This window comes from Lipotes vexillifer, unplaced genomic scaffold, assembly GCF_000442215.2.
Source record: "Lipotes vexillifer unplaced genomic scaffold, Lipotes_vexillifer_v1.1 scaffold1110, whole genome shotgun sequence".
NCBI lineage: Eukaryota > Metazoa > Chordata > Mammalia > Artiodactyla > Lipotidae > Lipotes > Lipotes vexillifer.
The window spans coordinates 129482-151444 of NW_006769495.1; the positions used below are offsets into that span (position 1 = coordinate 129482).

General features: G+C 33.8%; 1 protein-coding gene across 1 annotated transcript in view; it reads right to left on the minus strand.

Annotated features, from left to right (window-relative positions):
• Positions 1-21963, minus strand: part of MKLN1 (muskelin 1) — a 184713-nt gene that overhangs the window by 98534 nt on the left and 64216 nt on the right. The window contains exons 3-5 of the mRNA XM_007445636.1: positions 11485-11627; positions 10111-10199; positions 1704-1813 (exon numbers count right to left, since the gene is read on the minus strand). Of these exons, the coding sequence (XP_007445698.1) occupies positions 1704-1813; positions 10111-10199; positions 11485-11627 (342 nt within the window). The remainder of the gene's footprint in view (positions 1-1703; positions 1814-10110; positions 10200-11484; positions 11628-21963) is intronic.

A 21963-nucleotide genomic window follows, 5' to 3' on the forward strand; every position in this document is an offset into this window, starting at 1 on the left:
GTGATCAAAACATTTTTCCTTAAACACTCTAGTTAACTAATATTTTCCATCATCAAATAACAAAAGAATGATTCTATATCCAAACTAACTTCACATTAATAGTTTCTTATGCTTAGCCTCTAAATAAAGATTTATCCTAACTATCTGGAACCATATTAAACAATAATACCTTTTTGTCATGCTGACTTTAGGAGTATGGATCACATCCACATTTTAAATTTTCTATCAGGCTGCATACAGATACATAGTAGGAGAGGATTTATGAAATGAAATTATAATGCTTTGAAAAAGGATTGAAATTCAAAGAGGTTGAATACTTTAATTTCTAGAGGTTCACAATAAGTAGAGAGAACTTGACAAGTCAATGATTGAACAATTTTAAGTTCTCAAATATAATCTGTCCACAGTGTTGGGGAAAAAAGGTGAAATTTGCAGCTTCCTACAATATCAAGAGATTTGTGAGTATATTAAAGAAGACACATGTACACATCATAGACTAAAGAGAAAAAAAATTTTTTAAGTATCAGAAAAGCTTACTCATTATTTTTTTAAGAAGAACCAATAGAATTTAGAAGATTATAAGTATATACTAAGCACTATTATGTGTATAACACTGTAAAGGTGATTTTTAATGTTTAAAAATATCATCTCTACCTTGAAAGAATTTACAATATTACAGGTAATCCAAGAATATATAAAAAACATACAGAAAATACAAAAAGCCAGCATCTATTTTAAATTGAATATAACCGAATGCCAAAAATAAATCAAACAGAAAGTTCCTCAATTAAGCTGACCAGAAAAGGGCTGAAATTCTATATAAAAAAAATCTTAGGAAGAACCTATATTGCTTCCCAATCGCCTATGAGTTGACAATTCAGCCCTATCTGCAAATAAATATATCAGGAAATAGTGATTAGACTAAAGCTTTATCATTCCCCTAACAAGAAACAGTCCTCCCCCCACAAAAACATAGCCAAAAGAGTCAAATAGATATACATCAGAAACAAAGGTGAAGCATTAAAGGTGTTCAAAAAAAATCAAAGACCTATTTCTTAATAATTTAAATTCACATTTTTCAGGCTGCATTTATTGTATAAAATGACCTATGAATAAAATTATTAAATATCACCTTTATACTCCTTATAAGAATAAGATCATAATATTTATAGAAACTATTTCAAATTTTAGTTAAAAGGAAAAGCAAATATTCCTATTTTACTCAACACAAACACAATGGAGGAATATATAATAAAAGCAATCTGGAACCAAAACCACCCCACTAAAAACTATGTTTAAATGTTTCTATCAATATAGGTTAAAAACAAAATTCAGAGACAGGTGGGTATAATAATGTAATGGCAGACTCTGGTGCCAGACTGACTGAGTTGATATGCTGCCCTGAGCACTTTACAACTGTGTGGCCTTAGGCAAAATACTTAACCTGTGTTTCACTTCATCACCCGTAAAATATGGATAATAACTGTACCTATCTCATAGAGTGGCAATGAGTAAATAAGTGATAAAGAAGCTTAGAACCTGGCAAAACGTAAATGCTTAATAAACGTTGATTAATCTTTATAACTATTATTACTATTCTCAATATTTTAAATTATTCTCAATTGAGACAAGAGAGTGACACAATTCTCTCTTTATTATAGGCACTTGAAGCATGAAATCAAGATTTTAAAATACAGTCCTACCTTACTATACCAGTTGAGACAGGGTTGTACTACATCGGGATCATCAATGCCACTAAGTTCAACATACCAGATGCTAAAGTTAAAGCTGGGTCCCCACGATAAGAGTGGAACTTTGAGGAGAAAAATAAGAAAGAAAAAGAAAAAAAATTAACATAGTTCAAATAAAACTTTAGCAAAGTAAAATCACTATTCAAACTTATTAGGATTCATTCAACAAATTTACTGAATACTTTCTATATCCCCAGCACTGCACTATTGGGTGCTGGGGCCACAGTAGCAAAAAGAAACATATGATCCATGCCATCATGAGGTTGCTTTAATTATAAAAACACTGAAGATAAACTCAAAGTGGTCATTTATCTATCCCCCAAAAAACAGGACCAGGGTTAGATGATTTAGCAGGTAATTTTACCAAACCCACAGGAAACAAATAATTATTATATAATTTAAACTGTATCACAGCACAGAAAGAGACTGAAAGTTCAATTACTTATCAAAGTGGCATAACCTGGAAAACAAAACCGGAAGAGAAAGGTTTTAAGGACAATCTCAGCTATGAGTATATATTCAAAATTTTTTTAAATAATAACTTTTTTAAAAGGCTGAAAAAAATTCTACCAGATTTTCACTGTAACTAAATACAGTTCATTCCAGGAATGGAAGGTTGGTTCAACAGGAGCAACATTAATGTAATTCACTATATTAACAAAGTAAAAGAGAAACACATTTGATTACTTCAACAGATGCTAAGTGCAAATTAATAAAATTTACTTAAAAAAAAACCCCTCAATATATAAGGAATAGAAGGCAAAAGAAAACTTTGTTACCTAGATTTTTTTTTAAGTATCAAAAACCTCAAAAAAACCCAAAAAACCAAAACCAAAACTAATGGAGAAACATTAAGTATTCACACTCAAGTCAGGAACAAGACAAAGAGGCCCAATATCTGTACTACTCAACGCTGTGTGGGAGATCCTAGCTAATGCAATCAGGAAAAAAATTTGCAAATTAAGAAAAAATATTATCACTTGAAGATGGTATAGATTATCTATCTAAAAGATTCAAGAGATTTAACTGAAGAACTTTTAAAGTTTGTATGCAAGGTAAACATGAAAATCAACTTTCCCTGTATCTAGAAAACCCAACTAGGAAATGTAATGAAAAAAGTCTCCTTTGTAATAGTAAAAAAAAGCTTAAAATATTTTAGAATAAAGTTTAAAATATGCAAGAAAATAAAATTTTAAAACATAAAAATTTTACTTAATATGTTCCTAGATGGGAAAACTCAGTTGTAAACATATTAATTCCCCTCAAATTAATTATAAATTTAATGTAGTCTCATAATCCTAATAGTATATATCCAACTTTTTTCTTGACATGTAACCAGACAAGCTGATCTGAAAAAAATCAGTAACACAAAATACCTAAAATAACACAAATAATAAGAAAATAAACATACTAAAATATACAGTAATTATAAGTTTGATATTAGCAAAGGAAAATGAAGTAAAATCACTGGAGCAGAAGAGTGGATCCAAAAATCTCTCAAGGATCCAGAGGAATTTAACATAGGATGAAGATAACATTTCATATCAGTAATGACAGGACAGAGTAGAGGTTTTTAACCTGTGATCCATGGGCTCCTGGGGATCCCCACAGGAGGTCCCATGTGGTCAAAACTATTTTTCATAATAAGACTAGGGCTTTATAGACTTTTTTTTTTTAAACTGTACTGACATTTGCACTCATGGTGCAAAGGCAATGCTGAATAAAACTGTTGGCATCTTGGTAGTGCCACAAAATGTAGCAGGAAAGTGTCCCAGTATTTCTTAATACAGTATGAATTGAACTGTATTCCTTATCATCACACACCTGCAGTTAAAAAACAAAAAGACAATTCATTTAAGAATGTCTCTGATGATGTGTGAGAATAAATTTTAATAAATTCCTATCATTAAGTACACATCATTTTAATATTCTGTGTGATACAATGGAAAGTACACATAAAGTACTTTTGCTGCATACCAAAGCATGAAAGCTGTCTTAAGAAAAAGAACCTGTGTAAGCTGAGTTGTGAGCTGAAATAACCACTGAAATAGCCCTTAAAAGAAAAACTGACAATCTATGATTATTTAGATTTGGGTATTTGACAGATGTTTACCTGTCATTTCAAGGATAACAAATGACAGTTTTGTTGCCAAGGATAAAATTCAAACTTTTGAGGAAAAATTAGAATTTTGGAAAATTAGTATTCACCACTGTGAACTTAGCTACTACCCAGTACTTTTCTGATGAGACTGGTGGTGATAATAACGTTGTGATTTTTTAAAAAATATTATATAATGAAATGTTCCAACATTTGAAAGATGTGCATAACTTAGGGAATCATATTTTCTAAATGACCAATGAATGATTTTACAAAACCATGCATGGATGAAAGACTGATTCAAAGTACAAGACAGGCCAATGGATTTTAATATAACATTGACATGGTTCAGGCTGAGTAATGCAACTACCTTTAAGAAACTAACACTTGCCAATTTTTGATTAAGTATCAAAACAGAATACCCACAATATCTGATATCAGGTCTGCTTATTGCCAAGTCCACTGCTCTTTTCTAGCATATCAGACTCAGTGAAGAGCTAAGATGTACTAAGTCAGATGCTTTTCTATTCTGTCCTCTAAAGGAAGCTGTGTGAGTCAAGATAGAAGCAACAGGAACCAGTCATTAGGATATATACAGGACTCCTGGGATGTTTAACATGGCCTTCAGTTTATATGTGCAAACAACACAAATTTCAAAAAGGTTTATACCAACGAATACTGAATTATCATCACTGTTTTGGTGTTCATTTCTTCATGTAGCAGTACCATTTAAAAAGTGTACTACTATATCACTGCAATAACCATTAAGTAATATAAAAGTCAGAATAAAAAAGGATTTGAAACTCAAGGCCCCAAGAACACAGTCTATAACTGTGACCAGAGACATATAACATTAGTTAGTGATCTGAAATCCATTCTCAAGTTCCAGGTCCAAGTTCAATAAAATTAGGAGGAAAAAAAATCTTCCTACTGTATCTATTCAAGTCAGTAAAACGTTCTTTTATTAAATCCTTTGAAGCAATTGTGGGAGGGAGGTTAAGTAGGCAGTCATCTCACAAGATCATATATTAGATGAATGAAGACTATAGTTAATTTTTAACAGACTGAAGGCATATATACAGAATGAGCAGAATGATATACACCCATTTCAAATTTTACCAATGATTTTTGATGGCATTAACAACACTAATACTGCGTATTAGACATACTCCATATTATATATCAGAAACCTAAATGTGAACTGGAGCTCCAAGCACAACTTCTTCGCTCCCTAATGAAAGATGCCTTTGCTCTCACCTCAAAAAAAAGATTAGAAACTCCTAATACACATCCCAAGGCTAAGAGTTTGTATCCTAAGAATTCAACCATCAGTTTTTCCAGTGGGATAATCAGACAAGGACATGATCAGGATCAGTGTCTCTCATACGTTTTCCATAAAATGGCATGCATAGAAAATGATAAGATATTTAGTACACAAGCATACTAGGCTGCAGGATTTGGCGACTGTACGATTGGTGGGGGTCAACATCTCAACACAAACATATATGTGGTACATTCAATATGCTTTGGTATTATCACTTGGGAAGCTACTGTCTAGACAGCTAAACAGCTCTTAGAAGATGCTAGTACTTTTAAGATTAGCTTCTGGAAGATCTTAAAAATTTAAGATTAACCACTTTGAAAGAGTGCACCTATTCTACTTACAGATTAATAAGTACATAAAGCACTTAGCACAGTAACTGGCACATGGTAAGTGCTCAAGAAATGTTAGCTATTATTATTAGCTCTTATTACTATATTAATTTTCTTCCTTTTTAAATTTATTTTTTTATTGGAGTATAACTGCTTTACAATGTTGTGTTAGTTTCTGCTGTACAATGAATACACTGTATGTATACCTATATCCCCTCCCTCTTGCACCTCCCTCCCTGCCCCCCATCCCACCCATCTAGGTCATCACAGAGCACTGAGCTGAGCTTCCTGTGCTTTATATTTATAGCATGTTCCCACTAGTTATAATTTTAAAATGTTACCTTTCCACATGCTCTCATGAAGGCCACCATCAGGGCACCTTCCCGCCGCCCCACTCCTACCCCTGCCCCCAGAAGACAGGGTACTCATCCAGCCAAAGCTTCTCTGAAGCTCCCACACCCATCCAGGCTGCAAAAATCCAAAAAATTCATAGAAATCCAAGTCATCCCTCTACCAAAAACCAGGACTCCTCCAGAATTCTTCCAAGAATCAGTACCTCCTTCTGCCTTCAAATCACCTTATTTCCTGATATAAATGTTATCTTGGCTATGAATCAAGATATAAACCTTTCTAGTCATCTATAACCAATACTCTCATCCCATTCAACTTTATGTTTTCAGTCATCTGATCTAATCTCCAACTGAGGTTTTTGCTTCCAAACCTTTAACTTGCTCTCTTGAATCTGGCCTCCCAATCAACAACTCTCCTTCTTTACTAAATTTTCTTTTTACTTACAAACCTTACCCAAAACCAAGCTTCTTCCTAAGGCCAACTCTCAACTTCCACACTAAGCCCTATCAAAGATTTCACTCCAGCATGGGCTCTTTGGCTTTTTTGTGTGGTGAACCCCCTTTGGCTATTCAGTGAACCCTGTGACCCAATCCCTCTCATATTTAAATGTAAAATGAAAAATACATAAGATTATAGAGTAAGCAAACTGTATTCAAATATAGTTAAAAAATAATGAAGATACAAAATTATGATATAGAAATTCATATGTTTTTTTATTAACACATTAGATAAGAAGATCTAGTGGCAGGTCTAATAATTATCATAATTTCAAAGTGATGATGACATTTGCCACGGTGTAATGTGATGGGAAATATTTATAACTTCTATCTGTGACAAGTCACAGGTATTGCTAATACTATGAGTTATTGCCTATATTCATAATTGAAGGAAATGCTCAGTACATTTGTTAGAGGTTAGACACCATAAAGATGTAACTTTTCCTCCATTAAGTTCACACAGCCATTGATTAATCCCTATAAATTTCTGTACAATAAACTCAAAAAGTATATACACGATGTCTCTAGTGAGGCAAGCAGTTTGCTTGTTGCTTCTGAAATCTGAGGAGTCTGAAGACAGCTGCTATCCCCTAGGATTTTACAATCTACCTGAGGAAACAAAACTTACATATATCACACAGTAAAAGAACTCAACATTAGTAAAAAGACAGACTTAAGTTTGTATACCATCTCTACGTTCTACTACCTGTAAGGTCTTGGCCTAATCATTTAATTTATCTCTAAACTTCAGTTTCCTCATCTGTAAAGTGAGTGTAATAATACCTATTTCACAGAGTGTTAGGCAGATGCTTCATAAACAATATCTATTATACTACTTTAAAGCAATACAAGCACATATCCAAAAGCATATACCAAATGCTATGTCTTTGATCCATCACTTACTAGCTATGTACCCTGGGACACATCATTTGACTTCTACTCTCATTTTCCTTAACCAAAAAAGGAAAGATTTTTATCTTCCAGTATAGTGCTCAAATGAGATGCCACATGTGAAAGAACTTACAAATGCAAAAACAATAAAAACATATAAGAAGTTCTAAATAATGATTGCTGAAATGACATGATGGTTCAAATTATATTTGTGCATGTACTTTTTCTATAGTACTTAAAATACTACATGTAAGAAGGCATGTAATCAAGAGCTCTATGAATATAAATATATAAAAAAGAGACATTCAAAATGAAAATATTTCCTTCATAAATATGATCTTAAATTAAAATTCATAAGACTACCACTCATCCACAAACTACAAAAGAACTCAAGAAAATGTCCAATATAGCTACCTATCCTATCATTAGACAGAGAAAGTATTATCATACTCATTTTATACAAAAGGTAACTTAAGAAAGGAAAGTAAAATTTACTTAAAGGTCAGTTCAATTATGCTGGCACTGTGGATTATTCACAGCAGATCTTAAAAACCTAACCCCTGCCATGCAGTAAAAATGAAGCCTTACTTTCCTTGTTAATTTGTAAACAAACTTACTTAAATTGGGTCTAAGCCAAATTTAATGAATAAGCTATACTCTTTATAAATGCAAATTATCATATTTAGATGTCAGTGCATGATATGGAGATTATCTGCCATTGAGTTAAGCCTTGCTTCTGTTCCCCTCCATTACTATGAATAACTGAAGGCTGACTATATTTAGAAATTGTGTTGTTTAAGAATAAACTTTTTTGTTTTAAATAAAGCAAGTTCTTTCAAACATATCATTATAGAACATAAATGTGAGGTATTCAAACACATTTCTTCTTTTAAGAAGAATTCCGACAATTTATCCCGGCCAGGTAAACAAGTATCTGTGTGAATCACCACCAAAAGAAAGCTACACATCACTTAAGTGTTTTATCGAAATTATTTTTAAAGAAAACATCAAAGTAAAAAAACCTAGTTTAAAAACAACAAACTAAAAAAAGCCTAACACAGGTTTTAAGTTTCACATTTTCCTTATATTATTTAAAAAAAACAAAACTTATCAAGAGAATGTGGGGAAAAGGTTGAAAAGCAAAAACACTGCAGACCATTATTAACATTTTTTAACAGAAAAGTGAGAAATATGAAGTTATATAAATATTAATACCCTAAATATCAAATGAGTTAATAAGTGTCTTCAATTATTTGGAAAGCTCTAGTTAACATTTTGCCTGAATACCATAAAACTAACCCACCAGGGTCAAGTAAAAAACATCATCATGCCCTACAACTAGAAGGCTGATAGAAAGGGCTGGAAAGAGGTCCAACTTCTTGTTTTCAGGCATCTGAATGTCTAACTGATCCATAAGAGACCTCCGTTCTCCTATAAATTTTTTAAGGGAAGAAACTATTCAAAATCCTTAAACAGACTTTTATTCATAGTTCTAATGAAAAAAAAAAAAAGAGAACATTTCATTTTGCATGACTGAGCAATTAGAGATTGAATAAGTACTTTAAAATTATAAAATCTAAATTTACTACATGAAAATATAAGATATTTTCACTGCTTCTACATTTGGAATGTAAGATCATAGAATTGTTCAAGCTATGCAAGAATCTATAAGAAATGGGTGGTCTGCATACTGAGGAAAGAATTACTCATTAGCATGAAAGAAGAAACAATCAAGAATTTATTTTAAAAATCCGCTTGTTCCTAAATTCTCATAGGTAAACAGGATACAGGTTTTTTATTTACAATTAATTATAACAACAAAAACTATATTTATAAAAGAAAGTAACACACCAAACAGCCCAATGATTCTAAAAATAGTTTCCCCTCTATAAGTAGTCTTTATAGATCTCAGATATTCTTTTCATCTAATGGAACTATTTGACTCAATGAATTGAACAGGCCAACTCTTGATAGACTGGGAAACAGTGACTATGGAGCTGGTCCTTCCAAAAGAGGAATTTTCTCCCAAATCAAAACATGGGATTCTGGCTTTAATTATCATTCTTAAAGGGATATGACTCACCTTAATCTCAATTTTAACATAATATTTTCAAAGGTATGAAATATAGATGGCAACTAAAAGAGTCAAGTCCTCAACCTTCCTACCTTCTAACTAATCCATCTTATAGATAAACAAAATAATCCTCAAAACACTAGTTTTGAGGAGGCATTACACACACTTTCTTAACCTAAAACACTTGCTAAATAAACACAATAAATGCTTAGGTAGCATTTTTCAAACATTACTTTGAAACTTATTAATGAGTTATGAAATTAGTTTTATGAGTTTGACGAACATTATCACACACACACAAAAGAAATATAAAAGAAAAGAATAGAAAATAACCATAATATATGGCCTTAAGGAATACGGCAATATTTGGTTTTAGAATGATATAACTTCAAAACTGATAAACCTTCCATAAAACAATCAAGGCAATCAAATCCATATATCTCATAAAATGAGAAAGTATTTAGAAAAGGTTCTAAGAAACTTTCAAATGAGAAAGTAGAAAAGGTTCCATTTGAAATAACTGTCACTTAGTTACAGATTTATAAAGTAGGGGGTCAGCCAGATAGTAAACATTTTGGGCTTTGTGGGCTAGGTGGTCTCTTGCAACTACTCAACTTTGCCATGTAGTGCAAAAGCAGACAAAGACACTATGTGAACAAGTGGCATGGCAGTGTTGCCATAAAATTTTATTTTAAAAACAGGGAACCTGCAGGATTTGGCCCACAGGCTGTAGTTTAGTTTGATGACTGATGGTATAAAGAACTTATTTCTACTCCAGAATGCTGAAAACCTTACCTATTTTAATGAATCGACAAGGAAACATCTGTTCATCAATTTTATGCTTCAAGGTAAATGTTTCTTTGTTATAATCATTCTTTAAGCCACTGTGAAAAAAAATAACGTTATCAAATCTGATTTCATAATTTAGTAAATGCACTAAAACAGAGATTAATATCATACTCTGATTTTAAGGTCAACAAACGCTCAGAATATATGACAGGGACAATGTAACGAAGTAGCTGAACATGAGAATATAGGACAAAACTTGTACATTCACATCAACTGCACTATACTGTATTCTCTTAATTAAATGAGGGCTAATGAAAAAATGTATTAATTAAAGAATGTGACTACAATACATGAAAATGTGTGACAAGACCTAGTGTCCCTAATGTATAACTAAATACAATATAAAATATTCAAGCAATAAGAAGAAAATTTAAAAACAATTCATACTCCTATCTTAAAACTTAAACAGAGCCAAATATTAGAATCTGTCAAAGAATTAAGTTATTAAATTCTGACTAAGATGCCAATGTTCCTTTTATAGCTGAATAAATTTTCAAAGACAACCTTACTCTGTTGGTTTAATAGCATCTGCTTTATCCTACATAAAAATAAACCCATATCACTTCTCTACTTAAACAACTTGGGCTGACTCAAGTATTTATGGGAAAGTCACTTACTGTCAGGTTGCCTTATATTCTGATATACTTTCATGACCTAAATCAAATGTAGTCTAGATGTAATACATACTTATATAAAATATTGTGCTAAAGGGACACACCATGTCACAAATATATCCTAAAACTGCATAGCTTTATTTGTCCACTCCATCTTCTATCCCATTTTTCATCATCTAGAGGGCAAATTAACATTCATTCCTGGTGATCTATGTTGTCAAAACCCAAATTTACTGAGCTCCTTCCAAGAGGTAGGCACTGCAGTAGGTGCAGTCACATACTTTTACTCTGTTTAGTTTCCAATTTATACTAAACTCCCAGAATATTACTTCCAGATTAGGGCACTCAATCTTAATGCTCTGGACAGATTCTATATTTTTACATCAAGGATTACAGCAAAGATTTTTATTATATCTGAGAAGTATATGTGAAGTCATTAACAATTCAAAAATAAGACGGAAAAATAAGAAGTAGAAAAATACCTCCAAATTTTATTCTTTCTGCTTTGGTAACAATATTAATTAGTATCTGGTGGGAAAAAGCTAACTAAAGCACAATATTAAAATAAGGCACTAGAAATAAAATAGTAGAAATACTCTTTTCTCCTTTGCAAGAAAAAACAAACCATGCAGATTTAGCTACAAAGAGACTAAACTAGGACTGCAGATTGTTTAGAAACTCTTTCCTCCCCATAATCATAACCCACCTGGACAATAGCTCTGTCATGTTTTCTTCATTCATTCCACCAAAGACTTTAAATTTCTTCAAATTGCAGACATGAGTTTTCTCATATTTTCCAAATGTGATATTCTGGACTATAGCAGGTCTTTCAAGCTTCAGAATCAAGTACTACAAAAAGGAACAACCAAATTATATCCTCCATTTAAAACAAATCGCTAGACAACATGAATAGTTAAAATTTTGTCCAGTTAACTCAAGAACGAATAATGTTCATCCTGTCCATCCTACACTGGCAGATTTTTTTATTTTTATTTTTTATGCTAAAGGATAGTATGCAACAGTCAAGCTACCATAACATCACCACTTTCTCCCAGGAAACTACATCATTCTCAACAATGTAGATGAAGGAGGGAAAAAAGGACTAGTGAGATAACTTCTAATCAAGGAATGACATTCAGTAAGATATAACAGACTATGAATAATGAAATAAAACAAAATTAGAATGCAAAAGTAACAATTACATATTCTCACTGACTACACTTCAATAATAAATTCAATGTTCAAAAATCAGTGGTAAAATTTTAAACCTAGAAAAAAACAGATTTACTATTCACCCCTGCCAATTTTATAAATTAAAAAACTCAGACCTACCATAGATATATCCAATATAGCTCAAGTTTTGCTATTATACACAGGATAAAATGGCGTCAGTTCATTAGGGAACACATTTTACATTATGCAGGCTGTCTTCAATAATAAAAATTAAGAAGGGAACTACTACTTGTCAAATACATGGGGAAAAAGCTATTTAGAAAACAACTCATGTTACATGTTGGAGTGGCTTCATGCTTCATCATAATGGGTAATACTCATGATAAAGGAGAAAAGAATGAAGTTGGTGGTCCCACTTTGTACCATACACAAAAATTAACTCAAAATGTATCAAAAGTGATCCAAAATCGAACCAATACAATCAAACCTAAGACATAAAAGTAAGAGGTAAAACTATAAAACTCTTAAGATGAAAATAGGGGTATATCTTCATGACTCTGGATTTGGCAATGGATTCTTAGATATGACTCCAAAGTACAAGCAACAAAATATAAAATAAACTGGACTTCATCAAAATTAAAGTTTTGTGCATCAAAGGACACTATCAAGAAAGTGAAAAGAAAACCTATAGAGTGGGAGAAAATACTTGCAGAAATGTATCTGATGAGGGTTTAGTACCTAGAATATATAAGGAATTTGTACAACAAGAAAAAGACAGACAACCTAATTTAAAAATGGGCAAAGGACCTCAATAGCCCTTTCTCCAAAGAAGATAAACAAATGGCCATCAAGCACATGAAAAGGTGTTCAACATCACTAGTCATCAGGAAAATGCAAATCAAAATCACAATGAAATATAACTTCACACACACTAGGATGGCTATAACCAAAAAAAACACAAAATAACAAGTGTTGGAAAGGATGTGAGGAAACCAGAACTCTTATACATGGTGCAGACAATGTGGAACAGTTTGGTGGTTCCTCAAAAAGTTAAACATAGAATTACTACATGACACAAAAGTTCTACTCCTAGTTATATAATAAAAATAAATGAAAAAGGTATTCAAACAAACACTTGTACATGAATGTTTCGAGCAGAACTATTCACAATGGCCAAAAGATATATACAACCCAAATGTCTATCAACTGATGAAAGGACAAACAAAAAGAGAGTATGTCTGCACAATGAAATATTATTTAGCCATGAAAAGGAATGCAGTACTGATACATGCTACAACATAGATAAACCTCAAAAACATGTTAAGTCAAAGAGGTCAAATGCAAAAGTCCATATATTGTTATGACTCTATTTACATAAAATATTCAGGTAAATTCACAGATGCAGAAAGCAGGTAAATTCATAGAGGCAGAAAGCAGATTACTGGTTGCCAGGAGCTGGGTTAAGGGTGAAAGGAGAAACTGCTTAATTGGTACCAGGTTTTCTTATAGGGTAATGAAATAACTAGATAGAAGTGATGGCTGTACAACATTGTGAATGTACTAAATGACACTTAATTGTACACTTTAAAATGGTTAGTTTTATGCTATGTGAATTTTACCTCAATAAAATAAAAGAATGAAGCTGGTGGTAACATAAAAGATGATGATATAATTAATATCTTGTGAGTACTAACTCCCTTGTCTGACAAATTATTCAGATTTTTATGTGTATTATCTCGTTTTAATAGGAGTAGGAGGAACAGGAGTAGTATTTTAATAACAATAATCATCCTCTTCATCCTCATTTTAAAAATTCTGGCTTAGAAAGGCTAAATAACTTACTACAGTTACACAGCTAAAAAACGGCAGAGCTTAGATTAAAAATCAGTCAATCTGCAAACGAGGCAAGAATATACAATGGAGAAAAAAGTCTCTTCAATAAGTGGTGCTGGGAAAACTGGACGGCTATATGTAAAAGAACCTAAATTTAAGACCGGATACTGTAAAATTCCTGAAAGAAAACACAGGCAGCACACTCTTTGACATAAATCACAGCAGTATCTTTTTCGGATCAATCTCCTACAGTAATGGAAATAAAAACAAAAATAAACAAATGGGACCTAATGAAACTTAAAAGCTTTGCACAGCAAAGGAAACCATAAACAAAACAAAAAGACAATCTACAGAAAGGGAAAAAATATTTACAAACAATGAGACCAACAAGGGGTTAATTTCCAAAATATACAAACAGCTCATACAGCTCAACATAAAAAACCAAACAACCCAACCAAAAACTGGGCAGAAGATCTAAATAGACATTTCTCCAAAGAAGACATACAGATGGCCAACAGGCACATGAAAAAATGCTCAACATCTCTAATTACTAGAGAAATGCAAATCAAAACTGCAATGAGGTATCACCTCACACTAGTCAGGATGGCCAACATCAAAAAGTCTACAAATAATAAATGCTAGAGAGGGTATGGAGAAAAAGGAATGTTGGTGAGAATGTAAATTGGTACAGCCACTACAGAGAACAGTATGGTGGTTCATTACAAAAAATAAAAATAGAGTTACCATATGATCTAGAAATCCCACTCCTGGGCATACATTCGGAGAAAACTATAATTTGAAAAGATACATGCACCTCAGTGTTCACAGCAGCACTATTTACAATAGACAAGACATGGAAGCAACCTAAATGTCCATCGACAGATGAATGGATAAAGATGTGGGGTGTGTGTGTGTGTGTGTGCGCGTGCGCGCGTGTGTGTGTATGTAATGAAATATTACACATCCATAATAAAGAATGAAATAATGCCATTTGCAGCAACATGGCCAGACCTAGAGATTATCATAAAGTGAAGTAAGCCAGACAAAGACAAATAATATATGTTATCCCTTATATGTGGAATCTTAAAAAAAAAAAATGATACAAATGAACTTATTTACAAAACAGAAATAGACCTACAGACATAGAAAACAAACTTATGGCTACCAAAGGGGAAAGGATGGGGAGGGATAAATTAGGAGTTTGGGATTAACATATACACACTACTATATATAAAATACATAAACAACAAGGACCTACTGTATAGCACAGGGAACTACACTCAATATTTTGTAATAATCTATTAAGGGAAAAGAATCTGAAAAAGAATATATATATAAATATAACTGAATCACTGTGCTCTACATCTGAAACTAACACAACACTATAAATCAACTATAGTTCAATTAAAACATTTTTTTCTTTTTTTTTTTAGCGGTATGCGGGCCTCTCACTGTTGTGGCCTCTCCCGTTGCGGAGCATAGGCTGCGGACGCGCAGGCTCAGCGGCCATGGCTCACGGGCCTATCCGCTCCGCGGCATGCGGGATCTTCCCGGACCAGGGCACAAACCCGTGTCCCCTGCATCGGCAGGCGGACTCTCAACCACTGCGCCACCAGGGAAGCCCTAAAAAAAACTTTTTTAATCAATCTGATTTTGTCTGATACTGTTGGTTGGCTGACCCAACCTCCATTCTCAATCCAGTTCTTCCTAGCCACCTTCTGGCCAAAAATAGATACATGGTAAAATTCTGGTCAATGAGATAAGCAGAAGTTTGTTGTGGGCTAAGTTTTGCTTTTTGAAACAAATGCTACCTCTTTACTATCTGAACAGTTACAGCTGTAACATCCACTGTGCAACAATGAAGAAAAAGATTAAGAGAATCTCACAGATAGCCATCCCTGAGCCACTCAACTTTCACCAGTAACTGCCTAACTCTAGTTTCCTTGTGTGTGGCAGGAAAAGAGATGGGGTGATGGCGGGAAAGAAACTATTTGTTTAACCCACTGTTATAGGACCTTCTATTATTTGGTGCTAAAAGCATTCCTACTGATTCACTAACCCCACAGTCAAACCTTTATTTAATGACTACACAATAACAACTGTTTAGGTTTATATGAGGTTTACATTCTAATCAGCTATTAAGATTTCTTTACTATAAAAATTGCCATAAGAAAATTGAGATTGCTATTCTTAAGTTATTAATCCTTTTTATCCATATCAAATTAATAGGTGTGGTAATATGATTTTTGTTAACTGAATTTCTTAAGAATACAGCTGTATATTAGAGAACAGACTACACAGCTAGGCAAGGGACTATTTACATCTCTTTGTCTTTCTCATGAACTCCCACTTCCTCCCATCCCTTCCTCCTCCTTTCTCTCTTTGGTCATTCTTTAAAGTCTCAGTTTACAAGTCAGTTTTCTCTAACTGGTTAGTTAGATACAATGTTGTAACTAGCAAAAATGGATCTTTATACAATCTGTTGTATACCATCCATCATCCATCATACAACACCTCTGAATACAACCAAAAGCATTTGTCTATATAAAATTTTATTTATAACCAAATAGGATTTTGTTATTAAAAATTACATAAGTAAAATGTAAATTCTCTAACTGAAGTAAAGCACAATGATCTGGCAAATACATTTTAGGTAAAATTTTTAATGTTTAATCACATTATTGATACATTTTATAACTTTATTTTTCAAACTCTTAGGCATCAATGCTGAGTACTGTTACTATTAAACAGTGTTATCCCATAGTTAAAGAGGTTTCCATTACTTTTAATTTGGAGAAATAACTGCTGTAGATTTAGTAATAGAAACTGTAAAAAAAAAGTCATTAAGAATGAACATTTTAGAAAAACTATTTTAGATCCTTTATTATCAACCTTTAAATTCTGTATATGTGAATATTAATAAATTAATTTCAAAATAAAACAATGACTCACAATCTCTTTATCAAAGCAGAGGGCAGGCTCATAGAGGATCAAAGAACTATCTATCACATGGTCCTTAATTTAGCCACAGAATTAAGAAAACAATGGAAAAAATTTAGTGTTCAAAACTATTCACAATTTCAGCCCAAAGAGATTTTTTTCAGCATGAAAAACAATTTAAAAATTATTTTTAATCATATGGATGTTAACAATTTATAAGAAATAAAGATGATATAAAGGAGAAATGATGATCTATCAGCATCCATTAGATTAGATGGATCTATCAGCAAAAGTATATCCCAGGAGGTGAGTCTTAAAGGATGAGACAGAGTGCATTAGTTTCCTCAGGCTGCCATAACATATTACCACAAACTTGGTGGTTTAAAACAACGGAAATTTATTCTCTCACAGTTCTGGAGGCCAGAAGTCTGAAATCAAGATGTTAGCAGGACCATGTTCCCTCCAAAGGCTCTAAGAGAGGATCCTTCTTTGTCACTACCCATTATCCAGTGGCTCCTGGTGTTACTTGCTTGTGGCAGCATAACTCCAATCTCTGCCTCCATCTTCACATGACCTTCTTCCTTGTGTCCCTCTGTATTTTCTCCTTTTCTGTGTCTAATAAAAACACTTGTCATTGGATTTAGGGCTCACCCTAATCCAGGATGATCTCACTCTAAGATCTTTATCTTAATCACATCTGCTAAAACCTTTATTTCAAATAAGGTTGCATTCTGAGGTTGCACATATCTTTTTTGGGAGGGAGGGGCACTAATAACCTACTACACAGAGCTACCCAGGCAAAAAGGCTTATGAAAAATGAGTTATAGAAGCTGTTAAAAGGCCAGCATGGTTGGAGCCTAGTAAGCAAGGTGGAGAATGGTAATGTTGAGATTGAAGAGGTAAGCAGTTACCATATCATGCATTATAAATTATAAATGCAATGGAATCCACTAAGCACAATGGAAAGCCAAGATCTGATTAACATATCACACACACACACACACACACACACACACACACACACACACACACACACACACACACACACAGTCTGCCTTGTAGAGAATGGATTGGAGGGACTGGCAGATGAGTTAGGATAGTTACAATAATTCTGCCAAGAGATGACATGAAGGAGACTTGAACTAAGGTGGTGCAGAGATAGGATTAGACAGTTTTGACATATATTTTGGAGATAGAATGAATGGGGTTAAGTGACAGCTGGATATAGGGAGGGGAGAAGGAGGTATCAAGATGATGATTTAGTTTCTGACTTGAATAACAGGGTAGTTGAAATATCATTTACTCTGATGTGAAGGAGTGACAAAGAAACAGGCAGCATTAGAACAGGAAATAACACTAGAAAAGTCCAGACTGTATATCTATGTAAATCTCAGACTGTGTAATAAATCACCCAGTGTCTTAAAACAATAGTGAATTATGATTTCTCATGATTCTGTGGGTTCAATGGATAGTTCTTCCATGATATCTCCTGGACTTATTCATGTAGCTGTATCAGCTGGTGGGACTGGACTTAGTTGGGGTAGAGAGTGGGGAAGCTGGACTTAGCTGGGATGACTGGGTCCCTCCATATAGACTTTTATCCTCAAGGAGGCTAGATGGGCTTTCTTCAGAGCAAGTGGTCTCAGAGTTCAAGATAGAGAGAACAGAAGCTACAAGGCCTTTTGAGGCCTTGCTTAGAGGTTGCAATAACAATTCCATAGAATTTTCTGTTGGTTAAAGCAAGTGACAAGGCCAGCCAAGATTTATAAGGTAGGGGAACAGACTGCACCTCTTACTGGAAGGAGCTGTAATATGTGACCATATTAAGAAATTTGGACTCTATTCTAGGAGAAGTAGAGAAACATAAAAGTGTTTTAAGATATGGGAAACAATAAAATTCAATACCCATTCAGGATTAGAAATTCTCAGAAAACTACAAATAGAAGAAAATTTTCTCAAACTGACATAGGACATCTATAAAATATCCACAGCCAGCATCATACTTAATGAAAATTCCCCCTAGTATTGGGACATAAGAAAAGTTGAGGCTGGGGAGCCACAGAAGGGGAGGAAATATTTGCAAACCATGTATCTGATAAAAGGACTTATACACAAAACATAAAAAGGTTCTCAAAATTCAATAATAAGAAAGTAAACAAACAAATGCTAAAATGGACAAACCTTTTGAATAGACATGTCACTAAAGAACATTTAGAGAGGCAAACAAGCATATGAAAAGATGGTCAACATCAATAATCATTTTTAAAATGCAAATTAAAGCCACAAAAACTTGTTCATTAATTTCCGATGCATCTTTACTTGTAATTGCCAAAAGCTGGAAAACAATCCAGTGTCCATCAACAGATAAGTACATAAACAAACTGTGATATGTCCATATGAGAGAATTCAGTTGGGCAACAAAAATGAATGAATTATTGATGCAAACTACAACATGGATGAATCTCAAAATAATCACTTGAGTGAAATAAGTCAGACAAAAAATGCATACCATATTTCTCCACTTATATAAAACCCTAGAAAATGCAAATGAATCTACAGTGAAAGAAGCGTGGTACCTAAAGATGGGGGATGGAGGTGAGTGGAAGGGATTAAAAGAAGACATGGAAAACTTTGGTGGTAATAGACATGTTTAGTATTTCAGGAGTGGTGGTATTTTCAAGAGTGTACACATATGTTCAAACGTATCACACTGTACACTAAAAATATAAAGTTTATTGTATGTCCATTATACTTTAATAGCTGTTTAAAAATAATAAAAGTTAGTGTTAAAGAAATGAATAAGCAAGTCACAGACTGGGAGAAAATATTCACAATACATAACTTACAAGGAACTTATACCCAGAATATATATGAACAACTTCTACAACTCAGTAATAAAAAAAGAAAACAACCCCACTTTTTTAAAGGAGTCAAAGAATTCACAAGAAAGATAAATGAACAGCCAGTAAGCAAATGCAAAGAAGTGCTTAATATAAAGAGTCATCAGGGAATTATAAATTAAAACCATTTTACACCACCAATAAACACTAAAATTAAAATGTGTGTCAATGCCAAATGTTGGTGAGGCTATGAAGCAACTAGCAGTCTGATAATTTCATACAAAGTAATGTACAGCTGACCCCGAACAACATGGGTTTGAACTGCACAGGTACACTTACATGCAACATTTTTGCAGTAAATACCTTGGAAAATTTTTTGGAGATTTGCAACAATCTGAAAAGACCTAGAAATTTGAAAAAAAAACTGAAAAACAGACAATTTGGAAAAAGCCTAGAAATAACAAAAAAATTAAGAAAAAGGTATGCAATGAATGCATAAAATATATGAAGACACTAGTCTATTTTATCATTTACTACCATAAAATATATACAAATCTATTATAAAAAGTTAAAATTTATCAAAACTTACACACACAAACCCTTACAAACTGTATATGGTGCCATGTGCAGTGAGGTGAAATGTAAACAAAGTTGCAATATTAAATAATAACTGCATAAAATTAACTGCAATATATACTATACTACTGTAATAATTTCATAGCCACCTTCTGTTGCTATTGTGGTGAGCTCAAGTGTTGAGAGCATCTGCCTAAAATGCCATGTGATGCTTATCATCTCCATGTGAGCAGCTGTCTCTCCAGTAAATTGCATATCACAATAAGAAGTGATCTCTCGCAGTTCTCACGTATTTTTCACTGTTTAGTGCAATACTGTGAACCACGAATAACACCATGAGACCCATACAAAGTGCCACTCGTAATGCTGGAAGTGCTCCCAAGAAACAAAGAAAAGTCATGACATTACAAGAAAAAGTTGAATTACTTAATATCTACCACAGATTGGTGTCCGCAGCTGCAGATGCCCACCATTTCAAGATAAATGAATCTCAAGTAAGGCCCATTGTAATAAAAGAAAAAGAAATCCATGAAGCCATTGCTACAGCTATGCCAGAAGGCACAAAAACCTTGCAGTTTTCATGAAATACCTTTTAATCTTATTTTGAAAATGTAGCTTTTATGTGGGTGCAGGATTGCTATAAGAAAGGCATTACCTACAGACTCTAATGATTCGAGAAAAAGCAAAGTCATTACATGACAACTTAAAGCAAAAGGAATGTGAAAGATCTAAAGCTGGAGAATTTAATGCTAGCAAAGGATAGTTTGATAATTTTACAATAGAAAAAGGTTTGGCTTAAAAAATGTCAAGGTAGGGCCTCCCTGGTGGCACAGTGGTTAAGAATCTGCCTGCCAATGCAAGGGACAAGGGTTCGAGCCCTGGCCCAGGAAGATCCCACATGCCGCGGAGCAACTAAGCCCATGAGCCACAACTACTGAGCCTGAACTCTGGCCCACAAGCCACAACTACTGAGCCCACGTGCCACAACTACTGAAGCCTGCATGCCTAGACCTCGTGCTCCGCAACGAGAAACCATGACAATGAGAAGCCCGTGCACCACAACACAGCTCGCCCCAACTAGAGAAAGCCCATGCACAGCAATGAAGACCCAACACAGCCAAAAATAAATTAATTAATAAAAAAAAAAAAATGTCAAGGTATCAGGGGAATCAGTGCACCAGCCAACCTAGAGGCAGCATATGAGTTTCCAAATGCCATTAACAAAATCATTGAGGAGAAAGAATAGCTGCCTGAACAAGTTTTTAATGTGCCATATCCTGGGGAAAAAAATTCCACAAAGGATATTTAAGAAAGGAAGTGAGCACCAGGATTTAAGGCAGGAAGGGATAGGCTGACTCTACTATTTTGTGTAAATGCAGTCGGGTTTATGATCAGGACTGCCCTTATCTATAAGGTTGTAAAACAAGAAGGCCTGGGCGAAAACCCTTTTTCTGGACTGGTTCCACTGATGCTTTGTCCTTGAAGACAGGAAGCGCTTTGCCAGTAAGGGACTGCCTTTTAAAGTTCTTTTGATATTGGACAATACCTCTGGCCACTCAGAACCCCGTGAGTGCAATGTCAAAGGCATCAAAGTGGTCTTTGCCCCCAAATACAATGTCTCTAACTCAACCTCTAGATTAGGGAATCATAAGGACCTTAAAGGTTCATTACACACGGTACTCCATGGGAAGGACTGCCAACGCTATGGAAGAAAACTCTGGTAGAACATCATGGACGTCTGGAAGGATTTCACCACTGAATATGCCATGGTTATTGTAGAAAAAGCTGTGAAAGTCATTAAGCCCAAAACAACAAATTCCTGC